This window comes from Protobothrops mucrosquamatus, unplaced genomic scaffold (genome assembly GCF_001527695.2).
Source record: "Protobothrops mucrosquamatus isolate PMUCROS unplaced genomic scaffold, P.Mucros_1.0 scaffold1660, whole genome shotgun sequence".
Lineage (NCBI taxonomy): Eukaryota > Metazoa > Chordata > Lepidosauria > Squamata > Viperidae > Protobothrops > Protobothrops mucrosquamatus.
The window spans coordinates 35,767-59,315 of NW_015387817.1; the positions used below are offsets into that span (position 1 = coordinate 35,767).

The 23,549-nt window shown below is 38.9% G+C and overlaps 1 protein-coding gene across 1 annotated transcript; it reads left to right on the top strand.

The window, feature by feature from the left end:
* The first annotated feature begins 11,584 nt into the window (after positions 1–11,584).
* TMEM18 (transmembrane protein 18) lies at positions 11,585–21,269 on the top strand. Its single transcript, XM_015822743.1, has 5 exons — positions 11,585–11,811; positions 15,079–15,199; positions 16,873–16,927; positions 19,593–19,686; positions 20,418–21,269. Exons 1-5 carry the CDS (start codon positions 11,764–11,766, stop codon positions 20,511–20,513), a joined length of 414 nt encoding a protein of 137 aa, XP_015678229.1. The 5' UTR covers positions 11,585–11,763; the 3' UTR covers positions 20,514–21,269.
* Positions 21,270–23,549: the final 2,280 nt, after the last annotated feature.

Sequence of the window (23,549 nt, forward strand, 5' to 3'; positions counted from 1 at the left end):
CGCAATATTGGAAGGAACGCAATATACCACCAGAGGGGTTGATTATTCAGAAAATTTATGAATGTGCTGAGATGGACAAACTCACCTTAGAATTAAAAGAAAAAGATGATTCGGAATTTTATGCGGTTTGGGAAAATTGGTATAATTGGATAGACAATAGAAATAAAAATTGGAAATATACATAAGGTTATTGTGTAAATTAGGTTATTGTGGGTTAGATTGAATGTACATAGTGTATATATTGTATAGAATGTAGATCCATAGTATATAAAAGTGACATAGTCTGCTGAATATGTACTGTATTAAAAAAATATATAAAATAAATAAATAAATAAATAGATAAATAAAAAATTAAAAAAAAAAAGTTTGGACACCCCTGATTTAGACTATGTGCCATAGCACACAATTTTAAAATAGCTCAATAAAAATGTATTTATGCTATACTTTTTGTCCTTTTCTCATCTATTAATTTCACAACATAAACCCACATATTAATGGATCAAGGACTGGTTTAGCAGCTAAAATGAATGAAATAACATCAAAAAACTAGCACAGTGCACTGAAGAGATGTTGAACAATATGGAAGGCTTACATAAATACTGAACATACTTTTCCAATTGGGTAGTTTTATTCAGAACATTAAAGGCTGTGAGGCCTACACGGAACAATTGGTGTGCCAACAGCAATGTGGTATACCTTTTAGGTTAGCAGGCATATAATTTGGGTTTCTATGTAGGCATGTACCCTTTTTGTGAGCACAAATAAGAGGTTACACGTATAGCTCTCGAAAATTAAAGAGTCCATTCAAAGCAAAATGTTTTTGGTTTAAGAAAGCTGCCGATCAAAAGTTAACTTTGATTTTGACGTCACTATTGTAGCAATGAGCATTTTGTCTTATCACTGTTTATTTCAGTATTCAGATTTGCATTCCATGGCCTATGTTGAATTGAATATATTGTGTACTGTTACAATAAACATTTATACCGCTTTATAATATTCAGTGTAGTGAACAATGTCTAATAACTGTCAGATAAATATGAAAAACTAAGATGCATTAAAATATAGACAGAATATTAAAACCAAGTCAAAGACAACCAACTGAACACATGAAATACAAAAATTAAATTTTGACAGAACCATGGGTAATAAAATAAAGTCAATCCAGAAATACAGGAGTTACAATAATTTCGATGAAAATGTGGTCACCAATAAAAGTAACTGAATTAAATGATGAATATAAAAGTTAAAGTAATTCCAATGAAATGGATTCTAATAATTAAAAAAAGAACTTGGTGATTTGAGAAATATGGCATAGAATAGAATCAGTAAAGGAAAGATGCTAAAAGCGGGGACAAAATGAAATGTGAATAATAAAAATGAAAATGATGTGGAAGAAACAATGGCTGTTAACAGTACAGTTGTCTTGTGTCGAGTTATCCTGCACTGAATTTGTCCCATAGCGAATTGGTCAGCATTGAGTTGGCCCAATTCTGGATGTGGGGCCCCAATGAGGCCACCGTAGTTTGTAGATCACATTTCCATGTTTTTGTATTGGTCTCTTTTTATCTAATCTTGGCAAATTTTAGTGTTTCAATTCTTAATATTGAAATATTTAATGTTTAACATCTTTATCATTTTATATTGTGCTTTTTATATTGTAGTAATCCACCCAGCAAGGTAAACATATAAATTTTATAAATAAATCAAGAGATGGGTTGACATCGTGGCGATGCAGTCGAGGGGAAGTGGAGCTCTGCTGCCCACAGCCGATTTTATCCTGCCAGGGAGCCCTAAGAGGCTAAAAGCCACCCTGGAGAGGTGGCTATAAGGGTGGGAACCCCATAGATCATGAGCAGACGATGGTCAGCTCGTTTGATCCAGGGAAAGCCCTCCAAACCAGCAGGAGAAAGACAAGCCGCACTTTTGCAGCTAGTCAGAAGCCACTGACAATTGGAGAAGCCGGCAGCGCATGGTTAGCGCCAATTTGCAGAATACCAACATCATGCTTTTGATCTGGGTGAATCTACACTGCTCAAAAAAATAAAGGGAACACTTAAACAACACAATGTAACTCCAAGTCAATCACACTTCTGTGAAATCAAACTGTCCACTTAGGTAGCAACACTGATTGACAATCAATTTCACATGCTGTTGTGCAAATGGAATAGACAACAGGTGGAAAGCATAGGCAGTTAGCAAGACATCCCCAATAAAGGAGTGGTTCTGCAGGTGGTGACCACAGACCACTTCTCAGTTCCTATGCTTTCTGGCTGATGGTTTGGTCACTTTTGAATGCTGGCGGTGCTTTCACTCTAGTGGTAGCATGAGACGGAGTCTACAACCCACACAAGTGGCTCAGGTAGTGCAGCTCATCGATGGCGGCACATCAATGCGAGCTGTGGCAAGAAGGCTTGCTGTGTCTGTCAGCGTAGTGTCCAGAGCATGGAGGCGCTACCAGGAGACAGGCCAGTACATCAGGAGACATGGAGGAGGCCGTAGGAGGGCAACAACCCAGCATCAGGACCGCTACCTCCGCCTTTGTGCAAGGAGGGACAGCAGGAGCACTGCCAGAGCCCGGCAAAATGACCTCCAGCGGGCCACAAATGTGCATGTGGCTGCTCAAACGGTCAGAAACAGACTTCATGACGGTGCTATGAGGGCCCGATGTCCACAGGTGGGGGTTGTGCTTACAACCCAACACTGTGCAAGACGTTTGGCATTTGCCAGAGAACACCAAGATTGGCAAATTCGCCACTGGCACCCTGTGCTCTTCACAGATGAAAGCAGGTTCACACTGAGCACATGTGACAGACGTGACAGGGTCTGGAGACACCGTGGAGAACGTTCTGCTGCCTGCAACATCCTCCAGCATGATCGGTTTGGCAGTGGGTCAGTAATGGTGTGGGGTGGCATTTCTTTAGGGGGCCGCACAGCCCTCCATGTGCTCGCCAGAGGTAGTCTGACTGCCATTAGGTACCGAGATGAGATCCTCAGACCCCTTGTGAGACCATATGCTGGTGGGGTTGGCAATGCTAGACCTCATGTGGCTGGAGTGTGTCAGCAGTTCCTGCAAGACGAAGGCATTGATGCTATGGACTGGCCCGCCCGTTCCCCAGACCTGAATCCAATTGAGCACATCTGGGACATCATGTCTCGCTCCATCCACCAACGCCACGTTGCACCACAGACTGTCCAGGAGTTGGGGGATGCTTTAGTCCAGGTGTGGGAGGAGATCCCTCAGGAGACCATCCACCACCTCATCAGGAGCATGCCCAGGCATTGTAGGGAGGTCATTCAGGCACGTGGAGGCCACACACACTACTGAGCCTCATTTTGACTTGTTTTACATCAAAGTTGGATTACATCAAAGTTGGATCAGCCTTTAGTGTTTTTTTTTTCACTTTAATTTTGAGTGTAACTCCAAATCCAGACCTCCATGGGTTACTAAATTTGATTTCCATTGATAATTTTTATGTGATTTTGTTGTCAGCACATTCAACTATGTAATGAACAAAGTATTTAATAAGAATATTTCATTCATTCAGATCTAGGATGTCTTATTTTTGTGTTCCATTTTTTTGAGCAGTATACATTTATAGATAAAGAATTGACTTTAAGAGAAGAAATAATTTGATAGAAATGTTTAAACTGGAATGTTACGTCATGTCCAATGTTTTATTTTTGTTTTTAATAGTATTATAAATAAAAAACTTTTTTAAAAAAAGTATTTTTCCCCTCCAATAAGACTTATTAAAATGGTGACTTAGTACTTAAAGAAGTGGCTATTGTTGACTAGGATTAGAGCCCGATGTCCCAGAATTCTAGTTCTGTGCCCAGTGTGTGAAAAGCCCAGACACACACACACACACATCACAATGCAGATTAAGAAAACTATTGTGCACAAAAAGAAAAGGACGCAAGTGGATCTTTTCCAAAGCTTTTGTGTCCTCCCCCTCCCCTTGGTCCTTTTTGTTATAGGAATAAGTTTTTGAGTCACATTCCTGAGTTCATATGTTATAAGAGGTTATTCTTACCTTCTTGGCAATTTTAGTTAATTTAGTTGTTAATCAGCATCATGTATATATGTTCATGAAAATAACTTGTAAACCGCTATTAACCTTGTTCCCATATCTATTCCACTTTTATCTGCATCTGCCTTGTCCCATGATATAGTGGGAATGTATGTCAGCAAAGCATAATAATTTTTTGAAATTTGAATAAACTATTTGGGGTAGGATCTTGACGCCCTTAGGGATCAAAGCCATAGACTGGAATCATAAAAAATTATAAAGGAGGAAGCCAAGCCTCAGATTCTCCCCCCCCATAAGACTCTCATTTAATTATTCTTTAGACAATGATTCAAGTACTCCAAATGAATGTCCTCTAGTGAAGCCATCTCATAACTGGTTGTTAAGGCCTCAATGTATATTATTAACAGAGCCAATGGAAGCTGGGGTAAACCTAGCCAAAAATCTGTCCTCATGAATCCACACATTCATGTATGGACTACTAGTGACACTCATACAGAGGAATTGGTCTATATTGGAAGGTAAGGAGGTACAGAGGAATTGGTCTATGTTGGAAGGTGAGGAGGCTCACCAACTCCAGGCTCAACAATTGGAAACTCTAATGTATCAATAAAATAAATTCAAGTTTCTAAGATTGGCCCTTCAAGTCCCAAAATGTGTCTCTAAATTCATCCCAGATTGGAGACAGGCCTCATGAAAGTGAAGGCTATAGAGTAGGTCTTCTCTGACTCCCTTTAGGACCCAGCTTCTCCCATGGCCATTTGCTGCTAGCGGCTAAAGGCAAAGGTGGCTTTTTCTTCAGCACCTCCACACAAACAATCCCCAGAATGATTTTCTTTGCTTCCTTCATTTCTTCTCCCCTTTTTATAAAATTAAACTTCTGGGATATTCTTTTCTTCTCTTCAAGCCTGACAATCACGCAAGCTAAGTCAATTATGACAAAATTGACAGCCTTGCTTAACTTTAGCACTAATTGGAAAGCCCTTTCTGGATTTTTTGTTCAAAATGATAAGAGATATGTTTACTGATCAGTAATAAATTTTTGGAGTGCCAAGGGGGTTTTGCACCACTCTGAAAATGACTATCTGATTAAGACCAATCCCTTTTCCTGTGCACTTTGTGCTCTCTTTCCCATCTTTCAATTGTAAATTGTTTTTTATGTTGGTAAGCTGCAGTCATCTCTAGATGAGCACACAAATGAAATAAAATGGATGTCATGTTGTAACCATAAACTTCAATGTAAGTTTCATTTAAATCTGCTGTAAAAGGAATCAAAGTATTCTTTTGTATTTCTGTTCTTTATTTTGTACCTCATTCTCTTCTCCTTTCTACTGTTTTCCTTGATTATTATTTCTTGTTTTTTATCATTTTGTCTTCACATTTAATAGTTATTTTTTTAAAAAACCTCCCCTTGTCTGGGACATGTGCAAAGCACATTTTAGACTATTTCATTTTGACCTTGATAAAGGACTTTGGCTCTTATGCCAATAATCTCAATGCTGCAGCCATTTGATGTGTGTTTAACTCTTCAAAGACAGTATAAGAAAAATATGGCAGGCATGGGCGATCTCTGGCAGTCAATTTAACAGAGGCAGATAGAGAGGTAGTACAAAATGGGTAAATGATACATGGAATATTTCTTTATGGTTCTTCATTTTTGAAATGTGGCATCAGCAATGCTATGGATAGAACAGGATATAGGATATAATATTCCAGAATATAGTAAGAGAAAGGAGCACAGACCAGTGCCAAATATAAAAAAGCGATAGCAATGCTTATACTGATAGTATTGCAAAGGAAGAATGTGAACATCTGTTTTGAAAAATCAGACAACGAAGATACAAACTTAAAAGATTTTGGTCATGTTCATGTTTTATCAATAAATTCCGAAAGACTTATCAATACTGTAAGTGCTGTTTTCTAGAAGAGATTTCTCTTTGTGCTTTGGATGCAATCAGCTTTATCTGCAGATGGGCTTAAACTGCAAGTAAACAAGTATACATTAGGACTTCTGGTCCTGTGCGCTTGAGGGGCTTGAGACGCCGTGCCCTCCAGCTGAGTTTCTTCCTGTTAGGGGACCCTAAATGGGCCAGAAGCCGCCCCGGAGAGGTGGCAATGAAGGAAGGAAGTCCCAGAGACCTCAGAGACAGCGGTCGACCTGATCGGTCCTGGAGAAGCCTTCCAGAAACCAAGAGAAAGGCTAGCCTAACTCCAGAGTCTAGCCCAAGCTGTGAGCAACAGAAGTCAAAAGCACTATTTTAAGCTGATCATAAACAGTGTAAACATTGATTTTCTCTATCCTGCTATCAACTTTCCTGAAGGGGAGAAATTCCCAAGCAAAAAAAAAAAAACCCTCCAAGAGTGAAGGAGGGGGTTTTTCGCCCCACCTTTTGCTAACGGGAGTGGCGAATTGAACCTTTCATGGAGGAATAAAATCTGAAAAATGAATCAGTGCTGACACCTACTGGTGGATGAAGATTATGACAGTCATGGTAAAATCTGGGGAAAAAACTAATCTCTACTTGCGACCTTCAAAGCTTTAACAATAGGGAATAGCTGTGTAGATAAAGTCAAACCTTAGGGAACAAAAAAAAGGGAACTTTTTTGAACTCTCTGGACTATATTTATTCAAGTATACATTAGAATGACTTCAACTGAATACAAAAAATTATGTGAGAATAAATCCTATTGAACACAGTAGAACTTGCTTCTGAGTAAAAATGAATAGGACTGAACTGAGCAACGTTCTGGTTAATACCCTACAGTTCTCAGTTAATCAGCTATTGGTGCTGAGCAAACCAATTTAAACTATATAAATTTCTGTGACTCTATAGGATCTCAACAGGACAAAGTATCTGCTACCCAAAGTCTGCCATTAACACAGTCATTCACACAATTTTTCAGGACATACTTGCTGTTGCACTGCTAAACTTTTCCAGGAAAGTGACAAATTTGTTAGATAAGTATATAAACGGTTCAAGAGATAAAAGTTGTTTCTTGAAGCGATACACTGCTTTCAGGAGAATGAACCAAAATATTCTCTTCATGCCTTCACCAGCTGTTACCCAAAGTGTGGTCTTAACAGGAGCTAAACTTAACAATTCCAGACAGGGCTTGCTGGGTTTGCTGGGCTACTTGCCAATGCTTTATCTATCCAAGTTAAATCTCGGACTCTACAGGCCTCAGTTACCTTTTGTTAAATGTTGAAGTTCATGACAGTACAATTAGAAAAAGACTGAACACATATGGCTTGTTTGGAAGAGTTGCCAGGAGAAAGCCTCTTTCTAAAAAGAACATGGCAACACGGCTTAGGTTTGCAAAGTTGCCTCTGAAAAAAAATCAGAAGACTTCTGGAACTCTGTCCTTTGGTCAGATGACACCAAAGTGGAGGTGTTAGGCCATAATGCACAGTGCCACATTTGGCGAAAACCAAAACCAAACACAGCGTATCAGCATAAACATCTCATACCAATCCAACTAGTTGTAGGGTTGATGATTTGGGCTTGTTTTGTAGCCACAGGACCTGGGCAACTTGCAGTCACTGAGTCAACCATGAACTCCTCTGTATACCAAAGTGTTCCAGAGTCAAATGTGAGGCCACCTGCCTGACAGCTAAAGCCAATGCAATAGGACAATCCCAGGGACATCTGCAAATCTACAACAGAAGTGCTGAAAAAGCATAAAGTTATTGCAATGGCCCAGTCAAAGTCCAGATCTCAACCCGATTGAAATGCTATGGAAGGACCTCAAGGGAGTTATGCATAAACTACTCAATGAACTGAATAAATGTTATAGAGTGGGCCAAAATTCCTCTACAACAATGTGAGAGACTGATAAATGTCATACAGAAAATGATTACTTCAAGCTATTGTTAAAGGTGGTTCTACAAGCTATTGTACCTTAAGGTATACATAGTTTTTCACACATTGATTTTCCATTTTGGCTTTTTTGGGGGGTAAAATAACCCGGTGTAGTATGTCATGTGTTATTCATTCTGTGGTTGTGTTTACCTGAAGAACTGCTAAGGACCAGATGATTTTTACTATGTCCTGATACATAAAACATAGAACTCAAAGAGGGTGTACTTTCTTTTTCACATGACTGTATGTAAAATAACCCGGCTTTCAGGGACAGCAGTAACAACTGGACATTTGGTTATCCTGCAAGGACTGGTATTGCAATTTGGTACTTTTTCTCATATTGCAAGTGGATATTACACTTACACCTAGTTATCATTACTGCAAGCCAATATTCTTGGTAAGAGCCTGAATTGGGACAGCTCTGTTAAACAGTCCTCATTCTGATCTCAATTGTCCACAAGCCCACCAATTAAAACATGAAAGGAACAGACTAAATGTATTGTCATTAGCAGTAGTTGCTAGGTTTACAGATGCAGAGTCACCAGTACCAGATCAATTTGTTCAATATTGATCCCTATGATACAGAGCAACAATTGTAACTTAAAAGAAAACTGAATTTTATAGGAATTATGAATATAACAATATTCATTGTTTCAACCTTAAAAACTGTTTGACTCTTCATCTTCTACCAAACACTTCATCCCAGAACCTTGTCTTAAAAAGCTATAATTATAACCATACTGTATTGTACAGATCATCCTCAGTAAGATTGGCACACCAAAATGGGACGTATAAAATACTTTTCAATTTTCCAAAAGTCTCAAGACAAAAATGCCTAAACAGGGCGATATTTACACATGTAAGATTTAAGCAGCGGGACACAGTGGTTAAATAGAAGATTTAACCAAATCATGTACAATGAACACACTTGTATTTGCAGAACTCCAATAAAAGATAACACATCTGATTATCAATTCTGTAAGAAAAAGACTACGGTATCTTGAACTGCAAATTAGACCTTTTAGATTTTTATTCTGCCTTTATTACTTTACAGGTAACTCATGGCAATGAGCACATATTTCTTCCTGTTTTTCCCACAAAAAGTGAGATGAGTTGGGCAGAGAAGAATAACTGCCCCAAAGTCATCCAGCCAGCTTTCATGCTTAAAGTGGGACTAGAACTCGGTCTCTTGGCTTCTATAGCAATCCTTCATTTGAATAAAAGTTTAAATCTACATATCTGTGTCTGATAGGAGTAAACTGAAGGGGCAACAGAAACATTTATGTTTCTTATTTTTTCTTCACTTAATGTTGTTTGTATTCCATTTTATACAGATGGCCTTGTGTAATGTTTTGTGATATATTGTGTACTTTGATATGACCTATTGGCTAATCAACCATTAGTTCTCACTATCAAATAGTTTCTGGCAAAACATGCTATGTTTTTAGCAAAAAATGAATGTTCTTACAGTGGCATGTTTGTAATGATTATGAATCTGGTATTAAACATAAAATTGTGCTTTTTATCTGTAACTAGTTTCAACTTGAGTTCATGTATGGAGTATGAAATAATCAAATACTGTATTTGTAAGCCATTATACCCTTATTCTAGAATTTTACAATATAAGTGAACTCTTAATACACCATTTTAATATATTCATATTCACCTTCAGATACATGTGATATCATTTATTAAGTTAAAGGGAAGATTGTTCAAGCTACCATTGTGTTTTTATTGAATTTGTTACATTTTACTGCTTTATATTAGCAGCCCAAAATCAATCTGGAGTCAGGTTACCAAAATCAAAGATCTAACATGCCCCATATGGATAACCCTGAGTCAGTTTATTTTGAACTGAAAGCAGCAGCATATGAAAAATTTCAGGGAAAAAACCTGATTCAAAATAAGTAAACCGGGGAGGATTTGGAAAGGGGGGAAGGTTGGAAATAATCTTGATTTTCAAGTAGCCTTTTTGGATGATATTTTTTCCAAACTCCAAAGCTAGAGGATAAAGCCAAGATTGGTTGCTTGTGAAATTGCCACTTTTAAGTTGGTGCAGGAAAGCAAAAAAATAAATTAAGATTGTGTGGAGCTAAAATTTCCCCAGGCAAATTATGGTCTTTTCCAACAGTTCATCCTCACATTCCACTGATCACACACAAAAGATGTCTTTGCTAACCAATTCTAGATCACCGTCTACACTACCTGACCTGGCTAAATTTATCTTTAGCTGTTCAGATTTTAAAGTGCTTTTCCCTTTCCCCAATACACATGCTGCTTGAATGCCTTATTTACAATGTGGTTGATGACAGAATTTGGGGCTAGATCTATTTAGCTTTTATTTAGGGCTACTATAGGCACACTCAACACATCCTCCTTCTGGTTACTCCCTCCAACACTACTTGCAAAAAAGCTACACAATATGGCTTCTCCCCTTAAGACACATTTCAGATTTTTCTCAAGATAAGAGACTACTACATTTCAGTTAAGATAGCAAACTACTGAGGAAGTTTCCCAACAAGAGCAATTGGAATTAAACTCATCTTTAACTACAGTAGCAACACTCCTAAACACTGCTTGAAGAACTGCAGCCCAATATGAGTTTGGCTAACAAGTGGGAAACAAAGCAGACTTGTAGGAATTGTGGGCTGGGGTACTGTGGCTGGTTTGAATTGAGAATGGACTCTTGAAGGGCCCCACATTGCTGCAGGCAAAGCAATACTTGAAGAAAAAAAGACTTTGTGCACCTGCAGACACTGAGAATCTGTCAGGTGTTTTGAGCACTTGATTGCAACAAATGAGGCAATCAAACAGCTGTAAGGTATTCTCAACCAGTAAACTATCATTTACCCTACAGGAAAGCAATTTCAGCTTTATAGTTTTGCTTTTAAAAAGATTCAATACTGCTATGTAGACACTAAGCAAAATAAGCCAGAATTAGATGGGAACAAGGTTCTGTGGAAAGAGATGTAGCACACTAATGTAGATTACTGCATACCCATAAAATTCAAGGGAACCCAATTAAAATACTTTTTTCATTAAAGCTTTTGTATATTAAATTTCAATCACACTAAGTATTATTGTATGCTTGTTTCACAGACTTCCTGTTTTTTTTTCTCATTTTATCCTGCCTTTTTTTACTAACAGCTTTCCTTTTATTTCTGTTCTGTAGTATGCATAGCGCTTCAACGGAATTCATGGTTAATTTTACTCTTTTAAATAAAGTCACTGAAATGAGGCTCGCTCTCAAAGTTAGGCGTATCTAAACAAACTTGCATGCGTCTTCAAAAAATGCTAACTCCTTAATTTCCTAGCGTCCCTCCCAAGACACGCTGTTATAAAAGCGGACTTGCGCTCCAAATTACAAAAATGTTTTTCTAAAAGCTTATTTGCTTTCCTGCCATTCTCAATTTTTCTTTCCTTTTTCAGCAAAGCTGTACTTCGTTCCTATTCCCTCAACGCCCTTCCCACCTTTCGTGCAACCATACCCACAAAAGCAACCCACACCACCAGTCCCCACAACATTTAACGCCGCAACACGCCCGCCCTGCCCCATTTATATACCCGTAGCCTACCGAAGTCTCGCGATAATCAAGTCGCTCCAAGCATCGGAAAGAGCCGTCGCCTGTCGGTTCTCGCGAGAATACTCATCTCTCACTCCCAAAGAACTACAGCTGAAATTAGTTAAAGCAAACACTTCCGGCTTTCTGATGGAAATGACTGCGCAGCGGTTGTTGCGATAAAGAAGCGTTGCAAACGCTTAGCATGTAGAGCCATTCCTTTTACTTGGTTAATATTAAATATATTAATATTTATCCCCCGCCAACAAACTTGGGTGGAATGTTTGGCTGAGGCAGAGGAATTCATCCCAAATCATGGAATCTCCAGGGCGCCTGCCTATCGGGGTCACCAGGATCCTCACGGTAATAACTGCCCGCGGAGGCTTCCCTCTTCCCGCTGGGAACGTTTGCAGGAAGGGAGCCGGGGAGAGGTGATTCTTGCTAGGCTGAGCACGATCGCGCGTGTGAACTTATTCCCGAGTTGGAACCAGAGAAGGGAGCTTTGCGGTTTTGGGGGTCGTAGGAAAACGAGCCCTTTGCATTGAAAAAGGGGGTTAGGTTAGGGGGGTTGTTCGTTGACCCTGCTAGGCGAAGGTGCGGTAATTTGCAACTTCAAGGAGGGATTTACGGATGCTGGGGGGAGTTCAGAGAATCCCGAGGGGAATCGCCTCTTTGCCACCTTCCCGCTTACAGCAAGGCAGGAGCTTGCTGGCTTTTTCAATTGCCCGCTCCCTGTATGATTTCAGGAAGACGGGGCAACAGCACTGGCAGGCAACTACGATCTGTAATCCCTTCCAAGGCACCAAGTATAGTGATTGTCTCGACATCTGCGTGGGTAAAAGGCACGCGGGGGGGGGATATGGTTATAATAGTAGCTGGATCGGATTTTGCCACACAATGAGCGTCCGGAGGGGAGATTTGGACGGCCACGAAGGTACAGGTAGTCCTCGACATTCATTTAGTGCAGCGGTTCTCAACCTGTGGGTCGCACGAGCCTTTCACAGGGGTCGCCTAAGACCATCGGAAAACACATATTTCCGATGGTCTTAGGCAGGGCTCGTCAACCGTCTTCTCTCCCTTCCCCCCCCCCCTCCGCTCCACCTCACTTTGTGGAAAATATTCTGCTTGGCGGCAGTCTGCACAAACTCTACCAAATGTGCCCTGCAAGGGGTGCATGAAGAGCGCAGGCGCAGAGCGAGGCCCCGCCCTCCCCAGAGACTCATTGTGCAGCAACCGGATTGACTTCTTCTCGTGCACGCAGGTCAGCAAAGGGAAGGCCGGGGCAGCACCCAACTCCTGCGCCCGTCAGCTGGCGACCCCCGAACTTGAGCTTGTCAGCCGGTCTCCTTTGCCACCCCGCCCGTCCTCCATGTCCAGCCCGCCGGGGCTTGACAGGGAGGGAAGGAGGAAGGGACTCCTCCTCCTCTCCTAAGCTTCAAAGCACAATCGGCTTCCCAAGGGCGCCACAATCCTCACGAAAGCGGGGGGGGGGGAGGAGAAAGCTCGCGGCAGGCTCGAAGGAGCACCCCACAAACCCAGGGAAGGGGTGGAGAAAAGGAGCCCTCTTTGGGAGGAAACCACCACCTTCTTCTCCTTGGCTTTGCGCTCTTCTGTTCCTCGGCAGCCGGGCTGCCAAGCCTCTGCTGGCTGGAACTTCCTTTCCTTCCCTCCCTCTTGGTCTCTTCCTCCTTCCTTCCCTCTCCCATTGTCTCTTCCTTCCTTGCTTCCTTCGTCTCCCTCTTTGTCCCTCCTTCCCTCCCTCTTTCCCCTTGGCCCTTCCTTCCTTCCCTCTTGTCCAGGATCGGGGCGAGCCTTTACAGCTGATCCGCGCTTTTGCAGAGCAGCCCAGCCCTTGCTAATTTAGCAGAAGCGTGAATCAGCCTATCTACCTCCCCTTGTCCCTTCCTGGGCACGGAGGGGGGAGGAAGGAAGGGACGAAGAGGGAGGGAAGTAAGGGACAATGAGAGAGGGAAGGAAGGAAGGAACAATGCTAGAAAACATGCTGCTTGCTAATTTAGCAGAAGCGCGAATCAGCTGTAGCCCGGGCTGATCCTGGAGCTTCTGCTAACTTAGCAAACAGCATGTCTTTCAGCGAAGCTGAGCAAGTGAGCTGGGCGGAGCTCTCCTCTGTCTCTGCCTGTGCACAGGCAGCCACACTGGCAGCCTATCCACCTCCCCTTGTCCCTTCCTGGGCACGGAGGGGGGGGGAGAAAGGAAGGGACAATGAGAGAGGGAAGGAAGGAAGGAATAATGGAAGGGAGGGAAGGAAGGAATGAAGGAACGAAGGAAGAAACAAACAAGGGGAGAGAGGGAGGGAAGGAGGAAGAGACTAAGGGGGGAAGGAAAGGAAGGAAAGAAAGAAGGAAGGAACAAGGGGAGAGAGGGAGGGAAGGAGGAAGAGACTAAGAGGGGGGAAGGAAAGAAGGAAGGAAGGGACAAGGGGAGAGAAGGGAGGGAAGGAAGGCAGGCACCCACCCCAGTCCCATCCCAGAGACCCACAGATTCCCCCCCACAGGCACTCTGCAACCTGAGTGATCAGCTGGCCACGCCCCTGGCCATTGATCATGTGACCCTGGGACACTGAACGTCATAAGTATGAATCAGTTGTCAAGCATCCGAATGTAAATCATATGACCCTGGGGATGCTGCAACAATCATAAGTGTGAAAAATGATCATAATTCGCTTTTTCAGTGCTGTTGTAACTTCAAACAGTCACTAAGCGAATTGTTGTAAGTCGAGGACTACCTATACTTTCCCATTTTTTCCTCTCTTTTTTTTGGTCAAGTTTTTGATACCCCCCCCGCCCAGCTGGATGGGGGGTTGGGGGTCACCACAACATGAGGAACTGTATTAAAGGGTCGCGGCATTAGGAAGGTTGAGAACCACTGATTTAGTGACTATTCAAAGTTACATGGCACTGAAAAAGTGACATAACCAATTTTCCCACTTAGGAGCATTGCAGTATCCCCATGGTCACGTGATTTATATTCAGATGCTTGACAAGTGACTCGCATTTATGGCGGTTGCAGTGTCGTGTGGTCCTGTGATCTCCTTTTGCAACCTTCTGACAGACAAGGTCAATGGGGAAACCATATTCACTGTTGCTAATTTTACAACTGCAGTATTCAGTTAACAAATGAGACAAGAAAAGTCGTAAAATGGGGCAAAATTTACTTAACAAATGTTTCACTTAGCAACATAAATTTTGGGCCCAATTGTGGTTGTAAGCTGAGGGCTACATATACACAGCAAGACAAGGTTGGAGTAAAGGCAGACTGAGAAGTTTTGTCCTGCAAAAAACTTAGATACGGGAATTGCAAATTAGAGGAAGAAGTGTGTGAAACGCTTCTCGCAGGTGGGAGAAAATCTTGGCCAGAGGTAACGTTAAAAAACAAAAAAATAATTTTGAGTGTGAAATTTCAGCTTTTATGTGTTCCTTTGTTTGCTCCTGAAGAACTGCTTCCTGCTTCAGGCAAAAATATAAGGCAGACCTAGGACTCTAATGAGTTTCACATTGCATTCATTCATTATATTTTGTAAACATAAACGTACTTGGGAGTTTTTTGTCAACAAATGGCTCTCATCTGCAATTATAATTTTGATAACTTTATTTTCTATTTTTTTCATAGGACACAGATTGGTCTGAACCATGGATTTTAACCCTAGTGTTTTTCCACATAGTCTGCTTATTGTTTACTTACCTTTCATTCCAGCACTACCGTTTCCAAATAGGACTTTTTCTGTCTATCAGTAAGTATTATATGAAGTTTTTCTATGGACATATTTGTTCTCTGATAGACGATAAGGCACGATTTAAGGGTCAGGTGTGAATGTTCTTTGTTTATTAAGAATGATTAGACTATAAAAAGTCACACTAAGCCATGGCTTATAGAATAAAACACAGCTGGCTAAATTCTATGCAATATACTAACCATGGTTTACAGACCACTAATTTTGGGCTTATTGAATATACTAAATCACACCAAGCACTATATTATTACTCAAAGGCGTACAGTTATGGGTATTTTCTGTCCATTGAATGGCCACACTGGGTATTTTGTGGCATGAGAATAGCTGTGAGTCAAGTAGGGCAGTACTGCCAAATGGGCTCAGTTGGGGTAAGAAATAGTGGGGAATGTTGAAGGGATGAAATGGGGAAATTACATTTTGTTACGACTTAAGGCCTTTTAAATTCCTTCATAGCCTGTTTTTTTAAGTCCCAAATTTTTTGCTCTGTCCATTCTGAGAGCACATGGAGGTCACTTTTTTCTTCTCTTCTTTTGAATAAAGAAATGTGTGAGCCCAAGCTAGACTTTAATCTTACTTAAGGTTCTGGCAGGAATATTTCCATGATACAATTCCACTCACAAGACAGGAAATTGGGAGTTAAATCCGTTAGATCTTCCCTACAGCATTTTCTACTGTTGGTAGAAAGGTATATGATTAATTAATTCATGAATGAGAATTAGCTCCTGAGTGTTTCCTTGAAATCTATACTCTATAGGATAGTATGGATAGTTTCTAGATTGAATGAATAAAAGAATCTTGTATTACTTCTGTGTTGAGTTTATGAGTTATCTGATCTTGCTATAATAATAAATATTAAAAAATGTAAAAATTCTTCTAAAAAAAGATACAGAAGGTTTCCACTAATTTAAGTCAAATCAATATAGGGCTGAAATGTGTATATTATGTAAAAGCTCTTTACTGGGAAAGAAATATCCACCATGCAATAATCCTTGATTTTAAAAATGAAGAACTGTCCTCTAGATATTGTTGAATGTTAGCTAACATTTTGTCTGACTATAGAGTAATGCTAAATTGAGAGTTTTGGGATTTGATTCTACATGTGGAGACCTGGACTGCTCTCCAGCATCCTCCAAACACATTACCAGGCAGGTTTTAAAATTGGGAATAAGAATAGTGTCTTTCCAGAGTCCTCCAATTTCTGTTCTAACCCTCCCCAAATCAAAAAAGTGTTGAAAACATTCATTAATATCCCTACCTGGGATACTGTAACATTGCTGATTCCAGCTGCTGCTCCAACTTCATTTGGACACCTGAAGTAATCTTGGGATTGAGGCATGCAAAACCTACACTGCTGTTGACAAACAGCTTGTCATTTAGCAAATACCTTTGTTGGCAACCATTTACAAATTGTTAGCCTCGTTAAGTAGTCTAGAAAAGAAGCACAACCAGGAGTACTATTCTTATTCATTGTAAGCTTACATTAACAAAATCTTCCAAGGCTGAAAGTATTTTTCCACGCCTTTCTTTTTGCTCTCTGGAGGGTCCCTTCTGAAATGTTTCCATGCCAGCCTCCGTTCTGTGAAGCAATACATATTTTATATGCCAGTTGTCCAGTTGGTTGTACTGATGATTCAATATCCTTTAGCAATCTGCAATTGTACTTGTCTTTCTAGTGATCCTGGTATTCTGTGCAGAATACATAAATGAAGTAGCTGCTGCAAACTGGAGGTAATTACATTATTTTACATTATTTTAATATATAGAGAGAAAGATACATCTTAACAACTGCATAAAACATTATACTGTATTTAAAAAAAACCTTCATGTTGCTTTATTTTCCCAAATAACTCAAGACAGCAAAACTTATAAGTCTTTCTCCTGTTCTTATTTTCTTCACAATAACAACCCTTTGAGGCGAGTTGGGCTGAGAGAGCGAGTGGCCCCAAGTCACCCAGCTGGCTTTCATGGCTAAGGCAGGACTTGAATTCGTGGTCTCCTGTTTTTTCCCCTCTCCTGGTGACTGGCAATACAGATAGTCCTCGGCTTACAACCATTTCTTTAGTGATTGTTTGAAGTTATAAGGCACTGGAAATAGTGACTTGCGACAATTTTTCATGGTTATGACGGTTGCAGCATCCCCATGGTCATATGATCAAAAATTCAGCCGCTTGGCAACTGCCATGTATTTATGACTGTTGTGATATCCTGGGATTATGTGAACACTTTTTGTGACCTTCTGATAGGCTAATTCAATGGGGAAGCCAGATTCATTTAACAACCATGTTACTAACTTCACAACTACAATGATTCACATAACAACTGTGGCAAGAAAGCTCATAAAATGGGGCACCACTCATTTAACAACTGTCTTGCTTAGCAATGGAAATGTTGGGCTCAGTTATGGTCATAAGTCGAGGACTACCTATATATGCTTTCCAAGTATGATTGGATTGCCACTCCCATGTTCTATTACCATGGGTCGTTTTACCTAGGATTGATGGGAAATTGAGCTTAGCAACAGAATGTTCTATTCCACCCACCTCTGGCAGAAGTCATTAAATTCCTTTAAATACTGCATTCCAAATACTCTAAAAATGGAGACCAGAGCATGTGCCTAATTTTCTGGTCAGTGAAATCGGTGAGATTTTGGTATGCCTCACATTAAACCTTTGGCATTCAAATGTATAATCTATAATCTTTCTCTTGGAGTAAATGTTTTCATGCTGGGAAACATCAATGTTTTTTATACATGTGTGGGTTTGGTTTTTGTTTTTTAAATCTTTAAAACAAAAGGAAGTCTGTGACTTGGCAAGAAGAAGCCGAAACAAGATAGGTTTTTCCACTGGACCTTTGACAGATTTGGATTTCCTTTGGAATTCATAAAATGGATTAAGATACTATATAAATTGGCCACCTCTAAAGAGAAAATTAATGGGATATTTTCTCCTATTTTTCCACTGTTTAGTGAGAGAGAGAAACAAGAATGTCCACTTTCACCCTTGTTTTTTAATACCTGTGTGGAATCCTTGGGTTGGCTTGGAATGGTACATCATTCAATTGAACACAAATTGGTTTTATTTGCAGATTATATTTTTTTGTTTATTTCTAAACTTTATAATACCATCCTACTGTTGATGCAAAAGATAGATGCTTTTAATAAAAAAGCAGCATTGATCAAGTTGGAACTGATGCCTATAGATGGAAATTTGGTTAGCCATCCATTTAAGGTGTATCAATTCTGTATTTGTACTGAATTCATTAAATATTTAGGTATGTCTATACTAAAAGATATAACTCAGCAACATGTAATATAAGTAAAATATGGAGAGGGTTTCTTCAGGTATTAATAAATGAGAGTCGTCCTCATTCCCTTTGGGGAAAGGCAAACACTCTCAAAATAAATATTGTTCCCAGATTAATTTATATTCTGAAAGGAATCCCAGTTTATATATTTAGAAAATGGTTCAGAAAATAATGTCTTTGCTTAGAAAATTTCTGTGGGATTCTTCAATTAGGAGAATGTCTTTGCAGAAAATGCAATTACAAATTAACAAGAAAGGATTCAGTTTTCCGAATCTGGAACCTATTGTCAAGTATTACATATTGGAAGCCAACAACTGGTATTAATTGGAAAAATAAATGTATGGCCTCTTTCACCCAATGGATTAAGGACCTGATTGCACTTGCTGCCTACAATTGGTTTGCTTCTATATGTAACTTTATATGGCAAATATAATAATGAAAAAGGGGACTCATTTATATAGTAGGCCAAAAAACATAGTTATATAAATGCATTAGAAATATACATGCATTTGAACAATAATCACATTAAATAACTATATATAAAATTATAACTACTGTTAAAATGATATACTTTTTCCTTTGTTGTAATTTTTCACCTTTTAAAACATTTTCTATATATTTTTTTCCTTTTTGTATTTTTATCTATGCGTTAGGTTTTTTTCCTGGTTTTTTTTGTTTTTTGTCTCTACTGTAAAAGCCATAGAAGAATACATGTTTAAAAAGATAGGTTTTGCTTCCTTTCCAATTGCTACCTTGTGCCCAGCGTTTGTATAATTGAGCTTCCTGAAAGAAGAAATCAAAGCTCAACAGCAGGAGCACTGAAAACATGATTCTAAGAGTGCATTTATTTGAGACCTCTGCCACCTTGCGTGGATAAACTGAGTCAAATGCTCAGGAGCGGCCAGCGAAATACAACTAGCACACACAGCAGATGATAACCTGGAAAAAAAGTTTTAAAACTTTTAGTATTTAAAGTTCAGGAGTACAATCTTGTCTCTTAAAAGATGTTTCCGTTTGGAACGCGGCCTGTTGTCTTTTATGGAGTTTGTTTTCACCAAGGATGTTTATTTTTATTTTTGCTCCTTTACAGATTCTTCTCAAAGCACCAGTACTTTGATTCCCAAGGAATGTTTATTTCATTAGTGTTCTCAACACCACTACTGCTAAATGCCATCCTCATAGTGGTAAGCGCTAATCTCTTGCCTTAAAAATGTTGGCATCATGTCAAAATGCAAAAGAAACCAGAAAAAAATGTTTTATTATAGAAAATTCCTATTCATGGTGTCTGGTAATACTTTCATAATGTTTGATCCCCTGGCATTTATTAGTAGCCACTATAATCATAACGTAAATTACATCACTTGTCTCATTTTAGTGACATCTTGACATGTGTGATGTAAGTTGCTCCTATGCAGTCAGTCATGGTTACCAGGCAACTTGGTAACCCTTTTGAACTACTAAAGTGTGTTAGTAATGGAAACCCAGCAACACCATCCTTTTGAAGGACAAATTGTGTTTATTTGGGTTTCAGAAGCTTCAATAGAAAACCTAAAAAGGATCAGGAATTCAACTCCCTTGTAGAGGGTTATGCAAATTAAAATATGTCTGTAATCTGTAAAGTTATAAGTAGTGAGGTGAGTAAGGTAGAATGACAAAGAGTGTTTTGTTGAGGAAACAAAGGCCGTGTGTTTTAGAATGATTATTGTTTATTCACTACTATTTTGATAACGTTCTGTACTTATTAATGAGGTTTTGTTCTCATTTGGAAAATTTGTCAGTACTTCAAATATTGGGCTTCACCAAGCTTGATAACATCTTATGACTGGAGATTTAGATTGCATAAACAGAGGCCCCTGAAGAAATGAGAACACTATTAGGAATTGAATTTCACATGTCATTTGTTTTTGTTTTTCAGATTGCTTGGGTTTATAAAACAGTGAACGTAATGACAGAACTAAAGAAAATACAGCAGAAAAGAAAAGCAAGCAGAGAAAATAAGAAAAGTCAATAAACAAGTATATCTTTTGTAACTGGTTATGTTACCAAATATTCTATCACCCATAATAACTTGTGGTTGGAAGTTAGAGATTTCTTACATTCCTTTATAAATGATCTTATGTTCTTATTGTTCTATGAAAAAAATCATTTTCATTTTGACCCCACTGTTAGAACAATTCTTACATGGCATTTCACTATATAGACTAATTCATTCTGAACCAGTCATAAGGCATTTCATAAGATTATTAGAGTTTCTCTAATGTACTGTTTTATTATAGCTTAACGCATGAATTGTTCAAGGTTTTATGATATATGTTGTGCATCAAATATGCCAAAATGAACAAGTAAATTTTAATAAGTACCAGTTAGCGATATAATTGCCATCCATTATTAATTTCCATTTAGCAATTATCATAGCAATATAACAGAGTTTATACAATATTTTCATGATACAAAAGTAATTGTTGGAACAAACTTCAGTAAAACAAAAATGATAAAATGTTGCATTGTGACATGGTACAAGCCGTCAGCTTTCTGTACATATCAACATCAGAGGCAAGTATATAAATCATACAGTTTGTGTTGCAATGCATATTTTGTCATTCCCTCCAATTTGTGAATGCCTATGCTAAGTTTGCTTGGTTGTAAATTCTTGGATTTTGTGGGCATTGTATTCAAATTTGTATATGAGAAGTGTAATTTAATAGTGTGGGTTGCTGTATTTGTCATATGGACTTGTTCCTGGTTTTTAATTAAATGTTTAAGGGTTCATTAGGTTCTATCATTTTTCAAACATTTGTAAATACTTTGAGATTGTATTCCTATATTTATGTAGGAGCAAGTTACTGAACTCAGTCTGAAACAGTTTTACTTACTAACAAGTAAGCTTGCTTTCAAGAAAATGTGAATAGGATTGTGCTGTGCAATTACAAGCTCAGAGTTGTTGTAATATAACACATTGCTGTTCAACAAGCAAGCAAAGTCTAATATCAGGAAGACATGAAATGTAAGTAGTTCATACAAGTAGAATCGAAGTCCTGGATCTGAAATGGATACAGAGATGAAAATAGAAATAATGTAAACTTGGTGCTAGTGGCACCACAAGATTCAATCCTATGTTGTAAGAGGAATGTTCAGTCCTGCTTTGGACAAAATGGCAACCAAAGGTTTACCTCAAACCAGGAAAAAAGATGTTGAAATATTTGTACCTGTAGAAGAGGAAGAAACAACAGCCTGATGGTTCTCTTAGTTTTGATCCATAATCCTCAAATATATTTTTATTTTTTTGAATATTTACAAGGTTCTAGCAAACTTGTATACCTTATCAAAATAATAATATCCAAATAGGAGGAAGGGATGTAATTAGGAAAGCAAGAAAAACCCAATGTCAGGTATTTTGTGTGTGTGTGCTTCATATCATCCATTTGGGATGGAAAATAGTTCATAGAGGCAAGCTGAAAATATCTGAGACTACAATCTGAGGGGACTGCTTTCCAATTCTGAGAGATTGCTGTGAGGGAAGGTATTTTTCTCATATTGCTTATAGTATAAAAAAGTGGAGTTTTGCTACTTGTGCACAAAATCATTTTAAACATGGCAGTTTGGATTCTAAGTTAGAGAATCAGAAGGATTTCTTCTATTCCTGAAATTGTTTTCAAGGGTTATTAAAAATAATTCCCATTTCAGTTCAGTGAAGGTCATTCATTAGGTTTGTAGCGTTTAGAAGGTAAAGATTTATTAAAGATCCTCGTACAGAATCTTCAGTTAAGAGTTAAAAGCTTTCCTAAAGGCAAGATACATGAAAAATATTTATGCAATACAGTACAGGATTATACAGGCAGTCCTCAATTTACAACCACAATTGAGCCTAAAATTTCTGTTATTAAGTGAGACATTTGTTAAGTGAGTTTTCCCCCATTTTATGACCTTTCTTGTCACAGTTGTTTAGTGAATCTCTGCAGTTGTTAAGTTAGTAACATGGTTGTTAAGTGAATCTGGCTTCCCCGTTGATTTTGCTTGTCAGAAGATCACAAAAGGTGATACCATGACCCCAGGACACTGCAACTGTCATAAATATGAGTTGGTTGCCATGTGAATTTTAATCACATGGTCATGGGGATGCTTCAACTGTCGTGTGAAAAATAGTCATAAGTCACTTTTTTCAGTGCCATTGTAACTTCAGTCACTAAACGAACTGTTATAAGTCGAGGACTACCTGTATGCAAAACTCTGACATTCTGAGAGTGAGATGGGTGGGTGTCTAAATTTTATAAATAAAACGGATAATGTTTTACTAATAGAAAAGATAAATACAGATGTTTATAGAACTGTCCAACTCAGGAAGGACTGCAGATTGCCCCTCTCACAAGAAAAGGCTATTAAAATATAATTCTGATGTTTGAGCAGTTTTAAAACAAAGTGAAATTATCCAAATGTTTGTATTTTCTGCTATCTGTTTTTTAAAATGTTATAACTCAAGGTGTAAATAAAGTGCAACCCATGGAACAAAAATGCACTCCTCGCTGGAGCACAATGCCTGCAATTTTCCACCAGGTGCTGCTGTTTCACAGATTTTGGGGGATCCTGGAACTGTAAGTTAAGCAGGGCTATTGAGAGAGACCAAGGCGTGCAGGAACCTCTCCTGTTTTATACTGGTTTTTGAGATAATCACACAAACAGGAAAATGTGGCAACATCACCCAGTAGAATAGGAACACCAAAAAGCAGGGATTTTGCCTTGACACAGATTACTATGACTAAAGAGTCCAGTCCAACAGAAGGACCATAGTGATGGCAGAAAATTCCCCAAAGGCACATCTTACATGAATGCTTTGTCTTGATTGGATTTACAAATACTGTATTAAACAAATTTAAAAGGTGATTAATTACATGGATTATAAAGTAAACTGGATTACAATCTGCCAGAACCTAATGCCATGAACTTTAGAGGCTCATTCAAGGCAGCCTTCGACTGTCTTCCTCTAGATTCATCAGCTCTGAGAATCCCAGAATTTCCAGTCAGTGTGGACAAAAACTGAAGTGGCTGGAAA

What these genes read in the sequence shown, in the direction of transcription:
- TMEM18 (XM_015822743.1), top strand. Translation starts at nt 11,764, where the DNA reads ATGGAATCTCCAGGGCGCCTGCCTATCGGGGTCACCAGGATCCTCACG. An exon ending in GGGTCACCAGGATCCTCACG is followed by an intron (nt 11,812 to 15,078) that starts GTAATAACTGCC and finishes TTTTTTTCATAG; the next exon opens with GACACAGATTGGTCTGAACC. An exon ending in GTAGCTGCTGCAAACTGGAG is followed by an intron (nt 16,928 to 19,592) that starts GTAATTACATTA and finishes GCTCCTTTACAG; the next exon opens with ATTCTTCTCAAAGCACCAGT.